Source organism: Meriones unguiculatus, chromosome 7 (genome assembly GCF_030254825.1).
Source record: "Meriones unguiculatus strain TT.TT164.6M chromosome 7, Bangor_MerUng_6.1, whole genome shotgun sequence".
Lineage (NCBI taxonomy): Eukaryota > Metazoa > Chordata > Mammalia > Rodentia > Muridae > Meriones > Meriones unguiculatus.
The window spans coordinates 36,727,016-36,745,491 of record NC_083355.1 but is presented as its reverse complement, the minus strand read 5'-3'; the positions used below and the strand labels follow the sequence as shown (position 1 = coordinate 36,745,491).

Here is an 18,476-nt window from a genome sequence, read left to right as displayed (position 1 = left end):
ACAGTCTTTGTCATTGGAGTGATGGCTTCGTGGTTAAGAGTACTCACTGCTCTTCCCGAGGTCCCAGGTTTAATTCTCAGCATCCACATGGCAGCTCACAACCTTCCTTAATAAACAGCAGTCCATGCCAAAGATGTATATTTTTTCCCTTTCCATTCATAAGATTAGGGTCTGTAGGATGGCTCCGCATTCAAAGTGTTTGGTGTGCACTGAGGAAATGAGTTCAGATCCCTAGCCCATAAGAAGGCTGGGAAGGTGGAGACAGGTAGGTCCCCACTGGCTGGCCAGCCTAGCCAGATCAGGGAGCTCCAGACTCAGTGAGAGGCCTCTTTTCCAAAAATGAAGTGGAGAACAACAGAGGCAGACACCTGGCATCAACCTGTAGCCACCACACACATGTGCACACATGTGCATACACATGAGCATACGCACATACAACTTACATTCTTTATTTCCTACACACACTCTCACACTCAGATGCTTTCCAGTAGAATGGATATTTCAAGAGCATTTGTCTTTCTACGCCAGGTGCTGTTGGTTCTCCTTCCATTGGCCTCATGCTTGGCTGTGTAGGTCTGCAGTCTCTAATCATTCCCACACCTAGTATCTCAGATCTGTGTGCTGTGGTAGGACACTGAGTTCTGCCTCCCTGTTGTCCCGTGGCAGTGTGGTCGAGGATTTCCTTGTGTGTGGTACAAGTGGCCTTCCTCGTAGCTGCCCTCAGTACCTCATACATCCTCCCATTGCCTTCATTCTTCTAATAAGGCTCTGACTACCTGGAGAACTGAGTATGTATAAGAAGGGAGCCTGGACCCCGACTTCTTACTGATGAGTATGAATCGTCTTGAAATTCTAGACTCGTGCCTGTGCTCTTCAAGTTCTGTCTGCCATCTTGGAAGGCTCCAAGCAGTTTCTTTCTGTTGCTGAAGACACCAGTGACCACAAAAGGGCTTTCACTCCCTTCTCTGTCACGATTGCATCCAGCATTAGAGAGCTGCACAGATGTCTTTTGTTAGCGTTGGTGGCAGAGTCATCATCCCAGACCCTTACTCAGATAATTAAGGTAAGTCCCAAGTTACCCGCGGGCTTCAGTTTGTATGTTTTACATTGCCTAAAAGTAATTTGAGCTAAGGGTGTAAGTAATAATTGTATTAAAGGGACGTTTTGAAAGTCTATACCTATTTATCTAATTAAACTATAGACTTTAAAAAGACTGGTTTTCAGTTAGCATAAAGACCTTTAAAAGTTGGGGGAAGGAGAGCTGGCGGGATGGCTCAGTGGGTAAAGGAGCTTGCCGCTAAGCCAAGTTTGGTCTCCAGAATCCATGTGGTGGAAGGAAGGAACAAATTCCCACAGTTGCCCACTGACCTCCACCTCCACATACATACCCACAAAAATAAATGGGAAAGGAAAATACTGTTCAAAATTTAAAAATCCCTTTAAATTAAATATTGTAAATGTGTGTTTCTGTCACAGTGCCTTGCAAATCTGGTATCAAATGCCCCCTACAACCGTCTGAAACTCAGCTTGCTGACCAAGGTCTGGAACCACATAAAGCCTTACATCCGCCACAAAGGTTGGTAGTGCTGACTGCTACTTTATATCCACCAAATGTTGAGTGTCAATGTTTTTTTAAAAAAACAAAAAAACAAAAAAACAGAAGAAAGTATCCAGAGCATTTCCTGGTCTCTAAGATCTCTGCTTAGTCTCAGCTTTTCCAGGATATCATCTATTGCTAGAAAGGCCATCTGGGAGAAGGAAGTGGGCCAGAAAATGGACTGTAAGTTTGAGTACCTCTTTGACTGTTCACACTGATAAACTGCATCTTAGATTAAGAGGGGGCCAAGTACAGCTGGCTGTGTCAACTGCATAAGAATCAGTATCTCTAGGCAGAGGATGGATGGATGGATGGATGGATGGATGGATGGATGGATGGAAGATAGATAGGTAGGTATTATATATTAGGAAGAAAAACTAATATAAAAGCCTGACTTCTGTAGCATGACCTGTGAGGTTCACGTAAAGTCCTCTGAAGTTAGTTCACATCTCCTCTAACTACAGACTTATTGCTTGTGTATCTTGGCTCTTCCCTCCATAAGGTGTATGGGCTGTAAGCATCTGCCTTTGGAATGCTCCTCTTTGTCTGTAAGAGTGCAGATCAGACTTGCTCTTAGTCTGAGTTTCAGTCAGAATAAGAAATCAGTGTGGATGTTTTCTGGAATGCCAGAATGCCATGGAGTCGGGCTGAGGGCCTGCAATCCACTCCCACTCTATCCTCACAGCCATGGCCCGTCCAGAACCCATTTTCCTCACAGCAGGAGGACTTGTACCTATTCTGTAAGATTCTCATGAAGCTCAAGTGAGAGGATGAGTTCAACCCACTCCTTACAGCAGTCTGTAAGTCGGGACACAGAGAGAGAAGTCCTGTCTTGAATTCTGTCATCACATTTAAGAACCCGGGTCTCCGCTGGGTGCTGGTGCCACACACCTTTACCTTTAGTCGCAGTGCTTGACAGCCAGAAGCAGGAGCATCACCGTAAGCTCCTACACAGAGATGTCTTGGGAAAAGACAAGCAAACAACAACAACCCTAGTCTCCTGATGCAGGCAGCTGCTAATTTAACTGTACCAGTTTCTCTTTATTTCCATCTTTGCCCACAGGCAATGGACACATCTCTACAGTGTCCTTTCAACAACACCAAGACTTCATACCTGAATGTTTTCATTGTTAAAATGTTCAAACTCTAAAATACTTAGGGGTAGATCTAACAAAATGATAGAAGGTTCATAAGAAACTTAGAAAGTGATGGATGAAATGGAAGTCCTTGTTCATGGACAGGACTCAGTGTTATTTCTTCCAACTTGATCTAAAGTTCGGTGTAATCCCAATAAAAATCCCAGCGGGTTATTTTGTATCATATCAACAGTTGGTTCTCACATTCATCAGGCAAAAGACCTGGAGTAGGAAACAGTATTGGCAGAGCAGTTAGCTGGAGGTTGAGCTCAGTGGAGGAGCATTTGCCTAGAATGTGCAGGGCCCTGGGTTCAGTCACTAGGGTTTGCAGGGAGGGAAAAAATAAAGATCTGAGAGTGTTAGTACCTGAAAACTTACTGTAGTAAAGACTGTAGAACATAGAGCAGCAGAAGGGAGTCAAGAGCCCAGAAGTATACCTACATTCATCCTCGTCAGCTGGTCACAGCGAACGAGCCAAGATAACTCTTCAACATAGTGCTGGGGCAGCCGGACAGCCACATGAAAAACTCAACCCAAATGTGGGCGCTTCAGCTTCATCTGTTTCTTGTTTATTATGTGTGTGTGGTGTGAGTACATGTGTATATGGGCTTTTGCATGTGTGTGGATGTGTACACACATGTGAAGACCCAAGGTGGGCATCAGGCATGTTCTTAAATCTCTCCACTTCATTCATTGAATCAGTGTCCCTCATTTGCACCCAGAGCTCTGGCTGGACACTTTCCTCCCAGGCTCCCATCTCTTGTCTTCTGAGCACTGGAATTATGAGCGGGCCGCCATACCCACCCAGCATTTATGAGGGTTCTGGGGATCTGAACCCTAGTCCTCTTTCTTATGGCCAGTAGCTTCAATCACTGAGCTATCCCTCTAGCCCTGGTTGGTTGGTTGGTTGGTTGGTTGGTTGGTTGGTTGGTTGGTAATAGTTTTTTCTTTTAAATCTTGGGGTCATTCAGGTTCATGGGTTAATAGCACTTTATTACTGTGTGTACCACTTTAATGTTTCCGTTTGGTTTGGTTTGGTTTGGTTTGGTTTGGTTTGGTTTGGTTTGGTTTGGTTTGGTTTTGAAAGGAGGTCTCCCTATACAGCCCAGATTAGCCTCAACATCCTCCTACCTCAGCTTTCCCAGTGCTATGGTTGTAAAGCTTCATTGTTTTTATTTTTGTGAGTGTGGGTAGATGCATGGATGTGTATGTGGGCACAGGTCAGAGGAGGAATCCCCCAGAACTGGAGTTACAGGCAGCTGTGAGCTGCCCAGTGTTTGTACAGGGATCCAAATTCTAGTCCTCTGCAAGAGCAAGTGATAGAATTTCATGGATGCAGCTCCATGCCTGGGTTCGTTTTAAATGAAGAAACCCCACTACCTATTTTGATTTTTCTGTCTAGTACTCACATTTGGATACTCCTAGTCAGTTGTCTTGTAAAAGGTCTAATGTTCTTGATTTTCAGGTTGTTTTTTCATGATATTGTCACACATTTTCTATGAACTGAAATTAGAAGCTTAATTAGCCCTAATTAAAGAAGACTCTAGCAGTTCTTAATTGCCGTCAGGGATAACAACAGCCCTTATAACAGTGGTTCCATGATGATAGGCTCTGCCTTTCTTTGGACAGATGTTAATGTTCGCGTGTCGAGTCTCACACTCTTGGGAGCTATCGTGTCCACTCATGCGCCTTTGCCGGAAGTCCAGCTGCTTCTGCAACAGCCCTGTTCCTCTGGGCTCAGCAGCAGCAGCTCAGCAACTCCGCACCTCAGCACCCCTGACAGTTGGAAGAAAGTCCCCCCAGGACCCTTTCTGGAGGACGCCTCAGTCGGCACACCGAAAGGGTCTTCGGAGCCCTGCTGGCTCATCCGACTTTGCATTTCCACGGTGGTGCTGCCCAGGGAGGATTCCTGCTCAGGAAGCGATGGTGGCTCTGCCCTGGGAAGCACCTATGAGCCATCCCCCATGCGGCTAGAGGCTCTACAGGTAGGAAGCATCCCGTCCTCCTGTCTGAAAAGAAGGGATGTTCCTCCTCTGGAGGGTGACTGAGGAACAGATGCCTGATATAGCCTTGCTGTTTCATGTGGCCTTCGCTTTGTTGTTTTGTTTGGGTAGTCCTTGTAAATTGTTGAGTGTATTCCTTTTTGTTCTTTTGTTACATTCTTTTGTTCTTTTGTGGTCATGTCAAGTATTGTATGACAGGTGGATATAATGACTAAGTTTGACTTGTCCAACCTAATTCTTTAGAAAGTCTTGGTTGTCGTCTTGTGTCTATTTATTGAACCAAACTGTCTGCTCCTTGGAAGGAAGAAAACACCCCTTGCAGGACATGTTGGTCCGCATTTTTAATCCCAGCACTTGGGAGGCAGAGGTAGGCAGATCTTCTGAGTTCAAGGCCAGCCTGGTTACATAGCAAGTTCCAGGCCACCTAGGGCTATATAGTAAAAACTCACCTGAAAATAAATAAATAAATAAAAATTTTGAAAAAGGAAAGAAAACCTCTATATACTCAAATGTAGTCTAAGACATAGGTTTCTATATGTCAGGGTTCTTTAAAGGAACAGAATGGATATGTAAAGGGGATTTATTAGAATGTCTTATGGGCTGTGGTCCAGCTAGGCCAATAGTGGCTCTCTACCAACTGAAGGTCCAAGAATCCACTAGTTGTCAGTCCATGATTTTGAAAGTCCGGGCTGGTCTTCAGTATATGCCAGAATCCCAAGGATGTAAGCTCTCATGCCAGAGAAGGAATGGACTTGCCAGTGAGAGGCAGAGCAGGCAGGCAAAGAGAGCAAGCCTCCCTCTCCCATGTCCTCTCTATAGGCTGCCAGCAGACGGGGTGGCTCCGATTAAAAGTAGATTTTCCCACCTCCGAAGATCCAGATTAAGAGTGGTTCTTCCCACTTCAAATGATTTAATTAAGAAAACAAAAAATCCCTCAAAGGTGTACTCAGGAGCTTGGGTTTTAGTTACCTCCAGATGTAATAAGGTTGACGCCAAGAGTAGCCATCACAGCTCTGTCCCACAGGCTGTTGATCATCCGAGGACACTGAACACACTCTTCTTTCAGCCTTGGTTCTTTCAGCAATAAATTCCATAAAACTCACACCAAAGAATTATTTTTGAGTGAGCGATCACAAATCAATAAAGTGCCATGGAACTGATGCCAGCACAGCTAGATAATGGCCAATTCTTACTTCATCAATGGCAAACTTTAGGTCTGTGCTGGGTATGAGGGTTGCTGAAATGTTGAGACATTCTGGATTGTTCAGCCTCACTCTTTCTGATGAGATAATCGCCTGCCCTCTGTGTAGGTTTTGGCTAACCTGGCAAGGGGCTATTTTTCAATGGCTCAGCAGTACTTGATGGAGCTCGGCGAGGTGATCTGTAAGTGCATGGCCGAAGCAAACTCATCCATTCAGCTCCACGGCATGAAGGTAATTTCATTACAAGTGACGTGTTTTCTTCTGTGGTTTCCCAGATTTCAGGTGAAGAGGGGACACATTCCTCTCCTGGTTCTTACTTGCAGGGTTAGCTAACAGCATAGGTGTCGGTTTTACTCCTTGAAAGAATACCTCCCTCATAGTTGCTGAGAAGAAAGCAACCAGTTAGGAATTATGCTTCCTAAATTGTGTGCACTCCTTTAATCCCAGCATGAGGGAGGAGAGGCAGGTGGATCTCCAAGTTTGCGGCCAGCCAGGGCTGCCTGATGAGACCCTGTCTCTAAAGAAAAAAAAAAAAAAAAGGAAAGGAAAGAAAGAGAAACTACTTTTCCTTTTGGTCTATGATGATCTTCAAACTGAAGGCATGGTATTTGTGGTCTCCGTAGAGCTAGCTCTCTGCTCTGACAGCTCATCTCGTGTCTCTTGGCAGCTCCTGGAAGAACTGGGTACAGGCCTGATACAGCAGTACAAACCCGACTCCAACACGGCGCCCGACCAGAGAGTGCCAGTCTGCCTGGTGAGCACCTCCTCCCGGTGTTGTCTCCTCTGTGCTCTAGCGTGCTTTTTATTTAGAGGTTCAGTAACAAAGTGGAAAAGGTGATACCATTTCTTCCAGTGTTGAAAACATGGTGAGCCAACAAAATGGCTCTGTGGGTAAAGGAGCTTGCCGCCCAAGGATATAAGCCTTACAACATGACTGTGATCCCTGGAACCCACATAAAGAACCAACTCCATAGTTTCCTCTGATGTCCCCATGTGCACCATGACAGGTGTATGCATATGCCAGACATGTGCACACTAATAAAAATAATAAAATTCAGAAGAAATCTGTGATACTTTGAATGGGAATGACTCCCATAGACTCATGGAGTGGCACTATTAGGGTGTTTGGCCTTATTGGGGGAAGTGTGTCAGGGAGGAGATGCTTTAAGATCTCCTAAGCTCAAGCCCTGCCCAGTGTGGCACACAGTCCCTTCTGCTGCCTGTGGATCAAGATACACACTCTCAGCTCCTTCTCCAGCACCATGTCTGCCTGCATGCCACCATGCTTCCCGCCCTGATGGATATGGACGAGACCTCTGAAACTCTAAGCCAGCCCCAATTATAATTTATAAGAGTTGCCTTGGTCATGGTGTCTCTTCACAGCAATAAAACTAACACAAAATCTGTGAAGGAATAACATGTGGAATAGCACACCAAAACTTGTTAAATTTTCATTTTTGTAGTAAATTGTCTATTTGTTCTTACTGCGGTATGACGTGTGTGCTAATGCCCACATGTGGAGGTCAGACGATAATTTGTGGACTTGGCTCTCTCTGTCCACTTTTATGTGATTTCCAGAGATTGAACTCAGGTCACGAGCTTGTTCAACAACTCCCTTTCCAAGGCTGTAACTCAGGCTTCCATGGAACCACTTGTAAGGAGATGGCCTGAGTTTGGGCATCAGGTAGAACTTGGGTAGGAATCCAGATTCTCCCTTTGCTGGACAAGTGGTTGTGGGCAAGCCTCCTAACTACTCATGATCCCAGTACTGCTTCACCCGGAGAGAAGACAGACCTTATTACCTGTCATCAGTCAAGCAACACAGTGATCCTATACACATAGCATCTTCAGACCATTTGTCCTCTGTGTAGGCTCTGCTGGTCAGGCATTGGAGGGGCTGGGTCATGCTTCTGGTCTCTCACGAGTCAAGATGCGGCCAGGACTGCAGTAATTGTGGCCTGGCCTGAGACTAGGAGGGCTTCAGGTGGCTCACTCAGGTACCTAGCAACTTATGCTGGATGTTGGGAAAAGGCTCACTCACTTTGTCCTGGAGAGCTTCTTGATAGGGTCTCCCGTCACTTTCACAGTATCCTGTTGGTTACAGAGATCCTATTCACTGTGGGCTGGGGTTCCACGAGTGTGAATATTTGAAGGTGAGATTCACTGGACCACCCAGGAGCTTGCAGCCATCCAGTTCACACATTCTAGGGAAAGAAGGGTTCAGACTGGGTTTCCAGGAGCATGGACAAAGACAGAGCACAAGTACATAGCAAAACCCAGGACCAAGTCTACAGGAAGAAAACTAGAAAAAAACAAAAAAACAGACAAATTCTGAAATGAATTAGAAATCCCATATCATACGTGGGAAGGAGACCTGAGAAGCCCACCTGAGGGGCTTTGGTGGATGAGATGAGTCATCAGAGTGCCGACGGCAGAGCCTGCCTCTCCAGTAGAGAATGGCTACCATGTCCTAGTGCTGGGCACGTAGCACTCAGTATCGCATCTCACTGTGGACTTCAGGGGAGATGTCTTTCCCCGTGTGGTTGAAGAGGAGCCAAAGCCTACACAGGTTAAATCACCCAGGCCAGGTCACAGACGGGAGGGGACAGGAAACGGCTCCAGCTCCCCCTGTCATCCTCTTTACTGGTGTGCACAGCCTCCTGTGCCTCAGTGGGGTCATGTTGAGAACGAACGCCCAGCGGGATGCTGGCTCATTGCGCCTCTCTGTGACCCCTGCTGCCGACAAGCATGTTAGAATGCGTTTAAGGCCTCTGTTTTCTTGGTAGAAGTGGGGGTGGTGGTGCAGACTTCATTTAGCTGTGCTGGGGATTTAAAAGGATTGATGTGTGACAGTTGCATAGAACAATGCCTGCACAGTGATAAAGCCTCTGAGATACAGCTGCTTCTATTGTTTCTTCCATCACCACCACCACTATCATCGTCATCATCACTATTGCTTTTAACTCAGTTACACTGTAGTGCCCTACTGGATCTTGCTGGTTATTTCAGAAATTGTTTCCATTACTGTGGAAGACAACCAGTGAAAGCGCTTATAAAAAGCTACTACTTCAGCAAAACTTGTTTCATCTCCAAGGCTGCATCTAGCGCGCATGGCTTCAGCGGGTTCCAGTGTGGCTGTTGTGCCGTGGTTCTAACTGTGCCTCCCTTCCAGGTGGTGATGTTCTGGACTGCGATGCTGAACGGTCCTTTGCCCCGAGCCCTGCAGAGCTCAGAGCACCCAACTCTCCAGGCAAGCGCCTGTGATGCCTTGTCCTCCATCCTGCCAGAGGCCTTCAGCAGTCTGCCGGTAACCTAGCCATATGTCCCCACTCTTGGACCGTGTCCTGGGTAGCAGGGCTCCAGTGTGATTCTTGGCTCTGAAATCTTTTCCATCTCTTTAAAAAGAAACAGTTTCTGTTGGATTTGTGGCCTTACCCCAGGAAAACCTTGCTTTCTGGGCAAAGGTGGGTGTGGGTACAGGAGTGGGTCTGGTGGCACAGCTGTGAAGACATTTCAGAGACACTTCGTGTCCTGAGTTGAAAGTCTTGGGTCCACATCCTAGCCATTCCACTCCAGCTCTTTGACTCCAATGATTTCTTTAAAGCTTTGTATTATTCGCTTACCAGAGGAGTCACATGAGAAGAAACAGTAGTAAAAATACTTGTTATCAGGCCTCGACATCGCTGTGGGTGAGGATGTCAATCTCTGATTTGGACCACATAAATGTGTGCACACGGCTCCTGTTCTCTATGTCAGTGGCTTTCGATCAGTTCTTAGCTACGTAAATTAGCTTTAGTAAAGGAATGGACTGTAATGAAGGAGGATGAAATGACCTTGTTTACAAAGTTGGAAGGTACAATGTGATGAGATAATGTGTGTCTTGCCCTAATTTGCTCGTCAGATACCCGCCCCAGGTGTCCAGGCACCCGTTCTTTACCAGAGCCAGCTGAAGGTCACAGTATGATTGAACGCAGGCATCGCACACAGTTGCTTGTGGAAGACTGGCTCACAGTTGTTCTTTCTCACTTTTCCTTCTGTGAACCTTCTCGTTGCAGAATGACAAGCAGATTTTGTGCATAACAATGTTGCTCGGCCTGAATGACAGCAAGAACCATTTAGTGAAAGCTGCAACCTCCAGGGCCCTTGGAGTCTACGTGCTTTTCCCCTGTCTCAGGCAGGTGAGAGTAAGCCCGGCTTGCCCTCCTCCGTTTCCTTAGCGCCTGTACCACTAGTGGATTTGTGGACGCAAAGCTTCACTGAGTCGAACAGTGAAGGAAGTTAACCTACTATGTAATCTGATTTCCTTAATTGCTGTCACAGCGTGCAGCTCCTGTGCTTCGATTGTTACTTACGTGACACACTGTTTAATTAATGAATGATTGACTAAAGGTAAAGAGGGCTTTTCCACATGGACGATTAAGAAGGCTCATGCCCGTTCGTCCTTCATCCTTACGTGTGACATTCATCTCTTAAGAAGGGCTGGCACACGCAGTGTTTGGGAAGTGCTTTCACTGTCAGGTCAGCGGAGCACAGAAGGCACAGGCAATGTCACAGGCTCACATTGACTCCATAGATGAATTTTGGCTTCTGAATTACTAAAAGCTTATAGCTCTCTGTGAAAACGAATTATGAAGCTCAGAGGCAGCAGTGTGAACCCTGTAAGTAACGTAGCCCGGTTTGTTGCACAGGACGTCATATTTGTTGCAGACACAGCAAACGCCATACTGATGTCACTTCAAGATAAGTCCCTAAATGTGCGCGCCAAGGCAGCCTGGTCCCTGGGCAACCTGACAGACACGCTGATTGCCAACATGTAAGTGACTCAGATTGCTCTCTCTGCATGGCGTCTGTTTCAGGATTCCTAAAATATGTCTTTCATCCCTGTATGGAAGGAGAATCACGCCATATCATGCAGAGTTTTACCACTTTGCTTCAATTGTCCGTTAAGCAGTAAGCCTGGTAGGTTCTTACTATGTGTTAAGAATACATGTATATGTATATACATGTATATATATTCAAAAATATATATATTCAAAGTATATATATTCAAAAATTTCACAGTACAAATACGAAACCTCATAATTGCTCTGCTCTTAGGATGCAGAGGTTTGGGGGATTTTGTTTTATTAAAATATTTTTACATACAGTATATTTTAATCATGTTTTTCCCTAACCAGCTCCTCCCAGATATCCCTGCCTCCCTACCCATCCAACTTCGTATTTGTGGTGTGTGTGTTTGTGTGTGTGTGTGTGTGTGTTTCTGTCTCTTTTTTTTTTTCCTCTCTCTCTAAGTAAAACCAAACAAGGACCTGCCCCGGAGTATAGTTGATATACCCAGTGACACTCCCATTGCAGAAAGCAGTTTGCATTTTTTTTTTTTTTTTTTTAAGAACTATGTTCACAGGTCAAAAGAATTGGAACAGTACTAACGGGTGCGTAGTAAAAAGCCTGCCTCCTTCCCGTAACAGCCCATCCACATCTCTAGAGGTGGCTGCTGGTCTGCTTTTTGTCACCTAGTTCTGCATGAGAGGCAGGAGAGACATAGCATGCAGAGCCGTTCTCTGCACTGAAGTTTAGTGAACACTTGTTACACAGAGCCCACCAAGGGTTGCATCCTTACCATGCCCTTCCTGAACGGTTGTCTGAGGCCTTGGGGGTGTCTCTATGCAGTGAACATAGAGGCCTGAAATGTCCATTTAGAAATATCCCTTGTGGTTACATTCTTAAGTGTGGAAGCGCCAGGTTGAAATCTCGGTGTGGAGGCACAGACCTGTGATCCCAGCACTCAGGAGGCTGAAGAAGGAGGATCACGAATTTGAAGTCAGCATGGGTTCCATACCAAGTTCCAGGCCAGTCTAAGGTCTGTAAGAGGCCCTGGCTCAGAAACAAAAATGAAACAAAGTCAAAAAAGATGTGTGAGTTCTTGGTGTGATCTGGGAAGATCACACCAGGCTGTTTTCCTGAAGTTTTTACCCTCGTATACTCGTTGACTGTATCTTTGCACACATTTAAATGATGTTTTCTTTTTACTGCACCTTGTGCCTTGGGTGGAACAGGGACATGCCAGATCCAAGTTTTCAGGATGAGTTCTCTGGACTCCTGCTCTTGAAAATGTTGCAGTCTGCGATACAAGCCTCCACAGACAAAGACAAGGTACACACGGGATGGCGAGGTGCACGCTGGGGCACAGCTGCTCCGGCAGGGCGGTCTGTCTGTCATCCACCGTCCTGTGTTGACAGTTCCCAGGGTGGAGTACCACCCCCTCCACGCTCGGACAGTCTGTTCCTCTGTGTCCTCCCCTCCTTGTCATACTGCATGGTAGAGTCATGCTGATCTGCTATTTAAAAAGAAAGAAAAGAGAAATGCAGCCTTCGGTGGAACTGACAAGTAGAAAGATCAAGAGCCTGCTTGCAGCTGTTACACAGTGCACTTAAAAAGCGTGGGCGCGGGCGTTAGGTCAGGCGAGCTCCACAGTTCTCGGACTCAGCACCCTCACGGGGTTCATGCCTCCTTTGTTGTCTTGCTTTATGGAATGGGGGTGGGGAGTCTTTTAAAGTGGAATTTACGCTTTCTGTAACATCTCTGGCAAAATAACTGCGGCCTTTTACGTTTTTTCCTAGGTCAAAAGCAATGCGGTCCGGGCCCTCGGGAATTTGCTTCATTTTCTTCAACCCTCCCACATAGAAAGACCCAGGTTTGCCGAGACCATCGAGGAGGCCATCCAGGCGCTGATCTCCACCGTTGTGAACGAGGCTGCCATGAAGGTCCGATGGAATGCTTGCTACGCGATGGGAAATGTCTTTAAAAACCCCGCTCTTCCTCTTGGTAAGACAGTTTCCTCTCCTTGCCTGTCAAGGGCCTCCTGGGAAGGAATATGCCCGTCTGTGCCATTGTTAAAGACGTTTGTCACAGTGGCTGTTGTCACAGGACTAGAAAAGAGCAAGAACCACGTGTAGTGGAATGATGAAATAAGTCTGTGTGTATGTGTTTGGTGGGGTGTTTTATTGCCATTTAAAAAGTATATTTACAAAGATCCTTTTTATAACTTGAGAAAATACTTCTTACGTCAATCAAACTAAAATGGGATTTTAACTCATTTCTACAGTATCATCTCATTAAATACTTAGGAGAAAAGATAGAAAGGAAATTGGCCAATTCCACAGAGTCGCCTCTGGTATAGAGGGTACAGGTTCAAATCCCACAGGTTCTGGGTTGAGAAATGGATGTTCAGGGCTTCTGGCTCCATCATACTGTCCTGAATACCATGAGTCTTGCTTGACATGTCATCTTGGGCCTGTACCTTCTTCTGTGTACAGACGCTAGCCACTGGGAATGCCGGCCCTGGCCCTGACAGGACTGGAGAGCTAAGGGTGTATCCCCCAGAGGGGTGTGACAGGGGACACAGGGACAGGGACGGAATGGACCATGTGAGGGGCAGCTGGCCCAGTGTCCATCCCTCCCAGGATGTCCAGGCAGAGCAGCCCCGGGGAGAGAGTAGAGAAGTTGTCTGAGGATACAGAGCTATAAGGAAGCTTATAAGAATGAAGCAGGAACGGACTGTGGACAGTGAGAGCTGAGGCCCTTGTAAATGGCACTAGCGTTCCCAGACTGGGAAGATTCAGTTTTTCTGAGGACAGCAAAGAAAGGGACAGACTGAGAGAACGGCTGTTACCCCTGTCATCCCAGACTGGCCAGCGGCATGCTGAGGAGGCGGAAAACATGCTGGTTTGGGGGTGGGCACAGAAATGGGGAAAAGACAGATGCAGCACCTTATTCTTGCACCTAGAAGTGTTTTTAACCTCTTAACGATAAATAAAATGCACGAGGTACAGTGGCGAGTCGGTGCCTGGTGCTAGCAGGAATGGGCCGCTGCCTTCCTTACACAGCCGTGCACTGCCAGGAGCAGGTGGGGTGCGGTTCCCTCCGGGCTTCCCTACCGAGCTCTGCCCCCTTAGGCAGATAAAATCCTATTCTGGGTAGCAGAGGCTCTGCTCAAGCTTCAGGTTTGTCTAGGGAAATAGGGAAGCCAGGGGTCAGTCCCTGCCCTGGGATCAGTCCCTGCCCTGGGATCCCACGTGCTGGCTTTTGCTGCCCTGATCTTATGAGGAGTCTTAGTCACTGTTCTGTTGCTATGAAGAGACTCCATGACCAAGGCAACACTTACAAAGAAAAGCATTTAATTGTGGGCTTCCTTTCAGAGGTTTCGTCCATTATCATGGGGGGGATCATGGTTTCACACATGGCGCTGATCCACACACACAGGGAGAGAGTCTGGGCCTCACATGGGCATTTGAAACCACAGAGCCCATCCTGAGTGACACACTTCTTCCAACCAGGCCCCACCTCCTAATCCTCAAATAGTGCCAATTCCCTGATGGCTGAGCATTTAAATATATGAGCCTGTGGGGCCGTTGTCACTGGGACCACACAGGGGGTTCTCATGAGGGTAGAGTAAACATACAATGCATGTCCTTCTTTCTGCCCCTGCTTCTCTCGAAGAGTTCACTTTTCAGTCTCTGAATTCTTCTAGGGACAGCCCCATGGACCTCCCAGGCCTACAAGGCCCTCACCTCGGTCGTGATGTCCTGCAAGAACTTCAAAGTGCGCATCAGATCAGCCGCAGCCCTTTCCGTTCCCGGCAGGAGAGCGCAGTACGGGTCTCTAGAGCAGTTCGCCCAGATCTGGAATGCGTTGGTCACCGCCCTGCAGAAGAGTGAAGACACTGCAGACTTTCTGGAATTCAAGTACTGCGCCAGCCTACAGACTCACATCTGCCAGGCGCTGCTTCACCTCCTGAGCCTGGCCAGCACCTCAGACCTCCCCTGCATCCAGGAAACCCTTAAGCTGAATGGAGATATGATCCGGTCCTATATCCTACAGTTCTTAAAATCGGGAGCAGAGGGAGATGGTCCCGGAGCAGCCCACACCCCCCAGGAAAGAGCCCAGACGGTCAGAGCGGCCCTGCAGCACGTGTGCGGCGTGCAGGCGCCGGCCGGGGACACAGCCAAAGGGGTCGTCGTGGCCTTCTTAGATGCTGTCATGACCGCTCACTGCGATTTCTCGGGAGGGCCAGAGGCACTCCTCGGGCCAGCAGATCAGTGACTTCTCCACCCTCCCTTCAAAGGTCATAAATGGGACTCAGAGACCGGGCCTGTGCATTTGATACTTGGGAGTGTTACTGTGGGGCACAGGAGCGTCCTGTGAGCCTTTATTTGGAATGGGCTAGTGGCTATGGAGCTCTTCCTCAAAGGGCTCAGCTGCTCCGGAGAGTGGTTTCTGTTACTGGCCACTCTAACCCAGACGACCACTCTCAGACAACTGGAGGTCATGAACTGTTTAGTCTCAGAAAGGAAGAAAATAGGTTTATAAACAGGACCTTATTAGAACTGTGTTTTCAGGAGTGTCACGAACTGTCCGCTGCCTTGGCTGCCACAGCTGGGGACGCCTGTGAGAGCACCCTGGGTGAGTGTGCACCTGCTCCCCAGCATCTGCAAGCACCTCTCCCCCGCCCCAGGCTCTCCCCCTCCCACGGTCCAAGCCTGGGCCATAGCAGCACCAACTTTTGACTGAATTTGCAAATGACCTTCAGGATAATAATGGTCCCACATACTTTAAATATGCTGTTTGACCAACCACCTTTTAATTTGTATCTTCAAAAAGGGTTATGTGTACAATTTAGAGGATTTCAAAGAGAGATTTTTAAATTCTATTTATTAATGTCAACCATTTGTTAAAGTAGTTTCTGAATGGACAATTGTTTACATTTAGATTTTGGACCCTTTTTTTTTTGTTTTTTTGAGATGGGGTTTCTTTGTATAGCCTTGGCTGTCCTGGACTCACTTTGTAGACCAGGCTGGCCTCCAACGCACAGAGATCTGCCTGCCCCTGCCTTCCAGAGTGCTGGGATTGCAGGCGTGCACCATAGCACCCAGCTTAGATTTTGTGCTTTTGACCATGAACAATTTAGTAAAATTATTGCCATCAAAAAATGTAGGGTTATGTCTGCAGACATAGCACCCTGAAAGAGCCCAATCTTGTCTGATCTTGGAAGCTTAGCAGGGTCAGTCCTGGTTAGTACTTGGATGGGAGACCGGCTGGGAGAAATGTAGGGTAATAGGAAAAACAATTAAACCATTTCACACTTACATTTGGTGTGAAATAAATTAAAACATGCAGAGGTTTGGTTCTAGTGATATTTGTTTAATTATGAGACTTAAACTAGGCGTGGTTGCACATTTCTGTAGTCCCAGCACTCTGGAGGCCTAGGGAGAAGAATGGCAAGCCTGAGGCAGCCTGGGCTACATAGCAAGACCCTGTCTCAGAAAACTATACCTTCAGTCCTGGCACTGAGGAGTCGAAGGCGTGGGGGGGGGGGCGGGGAGGACCAGGAGTTTGTAAGCCCATCCTTTGCTGCGTAGCTCCAGGCAAACCTGGGCTACATGTGAGAGGCTGTCTCGAACAAATAAACAGAAAGGCCCAACAGGGTCTGAGATGATGACCGAGTACTAAAAGTGCTTGTGCAAGCGTGAGAACTGGAATTTGAGTCCCCAGAAACCCAGGTAGGCACCACATTAGCAGAGACAGGATCCCCATAGCAAGCTCTGGGTTTAATTGACAGATCCTAGCTCAGTGAATCTAAAGTGGAGCTCAACAGAGGAAGAAGCCTGACACCCACCTCACGCCTACACACACACACACACACACACACACACACACACACGAGAAATACAACAGAAAGCAAAGTTGTTATTTAGCTTAAAATACAGACTAAAGGGTATATATACATCTTCAGTTTTTCTCCTTTGCCCATTTTTATTTTTTGTCTCTTCTGTCATGTGGTTCAGAAACGGCTGTGCGCGCAGTGACTGGGGAACAGCACTCACACGGACCGAAGTCTGCATGTTCGTTTGGTAGGGGGCTAGTATCTCCAAGGGGCCACCTGCACAGCGGAGTGCCACGCAGAACACTGTGAACTTGCATTCCTTCAGGGGTGATTCTGAAGTGGATTGCTCCAGGGGGCTCAGGGGTCTAGCTGAGCCTTCCCTGACCTGCACGACTCTTCCACACCCTCGGGACTTCTCAGTACACCCTCAGCAGTGGTTTCTTGAACACACTTGAATAAGAGTGAGGATGTGACGTTTTCTGATTCTTTAGAGCTTTCACCTGTTTATCTCTTGGTGAAAAGATCTGTGCAACGGGATCTCACAGGTTTACTTGATGATCCGTTCCTATCCTTTGCTTATCTTGAATAAAATTTCACATTCCTTCGTAACCCTTTGGTTTCTGAGTCTCTGGGATGGATGTCAATGTTCACCTAAGGGGAAATGTAGACACCTCTAGATAGCCCAGGTGCCTGGGTCCCCACTTCTGTCTTCAGGGAACAGATGCTCACTGAGGCATCCCGGGCTGGTAGCACAAGGAAATGCTTTTCTCGGGCTGCCTGGTACAGGAGCAGCCAGCACGGCACACACAGACTACATCAGCAGATGCAGAGAGGTGATGGATTCAGAATCCTAATCCATGGCACCGAAGTCCAGACTCCACCATAGCTCAGCGCTTCCCTACCCGACATGAGGCCCTGGACTCAATCCCAGATACCACGACTGTCAACTAACATTGTACGGGAATTCACAGCCAATGTGATTAAAACTAAAATAACATTTTAAAACATTTTTTAAAAAGATTCTAAATGATCATTTCTTGTGTAAAGCCAGCCAGATACAAGACGTGCAGAAAGCCCAGAAAATGAACTCAGAAGAATAGCAATATACAAAGAGACTGTAAGGCAGCTGGCTAAAAAGTAAATATGCCACAATCAGTAACCTTCCAGTGTATCAGCAATAATCAATTTGGTTTTTTAGGTTGCCATTCAGAGTGGCAACATGAGTACTGGAATACCCAGGAATAAGTACAGTGAAAGTCCCTGCACATATTTTATGATAGAAATGAAATGTTGCTGAAGGTCGTAAAAGAAGACACAAAAAGAGAAAATCATGTTCCTAGGCTGAATAACTCGATAGTGTAAAAATCTATCAATTTGTATTTTCATCAAAATCAAAGTTAGAATTTGTGTATACGTGTGTATGTGTGTGCTAGTTGATTGTGTGTCTGTGGGTGTGTGCCTTTAGAGTTTGTTAAGAGAAAAGCATCTGGTGTTCTCTTACTTGCTACATTATTCCTTTGAGACTGAGTCTCTTGCTGAACCAGAGCTCGGCTGGCTGCCAGCAAGCCCCAATAATCTGTCCTCCTGTCTCCACCCCTCACAGTGCTGGGCTTCATGCATAGCTTTCTATGTGGGTGCTGGGGATCCGAACTCATGGCCTCAAGATTGCATAGCAAGTGTTCTTACTCACTGAGCCACCTCCCCAACCGCATGAATCAGATTTTTTTTTCCACTTTACCTTTTATGTGTGTGGGTGTTTTGACTGTGGGTATGCCTCGCCCAATATGTGCAGTACCTGCAGAGGCCAGAAGAGGGCATTAGATTTCCCCCTGAAACGAAGGTTACAAGAGGCTGTAAGCTGCCATGTAGGAGCTA

The 18,476-nt window shown here is 46.9% G+C and overlaps 1 protein-coding gene across 2 annotated transcripts in view; it reads left to right on the top strand.

Moving 5' to 3' along the window:
• Heatr6 (HEAT repeat containing 6) overlaps nucleotides 1-17,210 on the top strand; it is a 28,470-nt gene extending 11,260 nt beyond the window's left edge. The window contains exons 10-21 of one of the 2 annotated variants that reach the window (XR_009592867.1): nucleotides 857-1,063; nucleotides 1,477-1,576; nucleotides 4,363-4,718; nucleotides 6,047-6,169; nucleotides 6,606-6,692; nucleotides 9,111-9,245; nucleotides 9,994-10,116; nucleotides 10,627-10,751; nucleotides 11,995-12,091; nucleotides 12,559-12,763; nucleotides 14,469-15,400; nucleotides 16,783-17,210. Coding sequence is in view for 1 of the 2 variants with exons in the window: in XM_021641479.2 (XP_021497154.2) it covers nucleotides 857-1,063; nucleotides 1,477-1,576; nucleotides 4,363-4,718; nucleotides 6,047-6,169; nucleotides 6,606-6,692; nucleotides 9,111-9,245; nucleotides 9,994-10,116; nucleotides 10,627-10,751; nucleotides 11,995-12,091; nucleotides 12,559-12,763; nucleotides 14,469-15,040 (2,130 nt within the window). In the remaining variant the exon portion in view is untranslated. Of the gene's footprint in view, nucleotides 1-856; nucleotides 1,064-1,476; nucleotides 1,577-4,362; nucleotides 4,719-6,046; nucleotides 6,170-6,605; nucleotides 6,693-9,110; nucleotides 9,246-9,993; nucleotides 10,117-10,626; nucleotides 10,752-11,994; nucleotides 12,092-12,558; nucleotides 12,764-14,468 lie in introns of both variants that reach the window. The other variant, XM_021641479.2, reaches the window with a different exon arrangement.
• The last annotated feature ends 1,266 nt before the right edge of the window (nucleotides 17,211-18,476 follow it).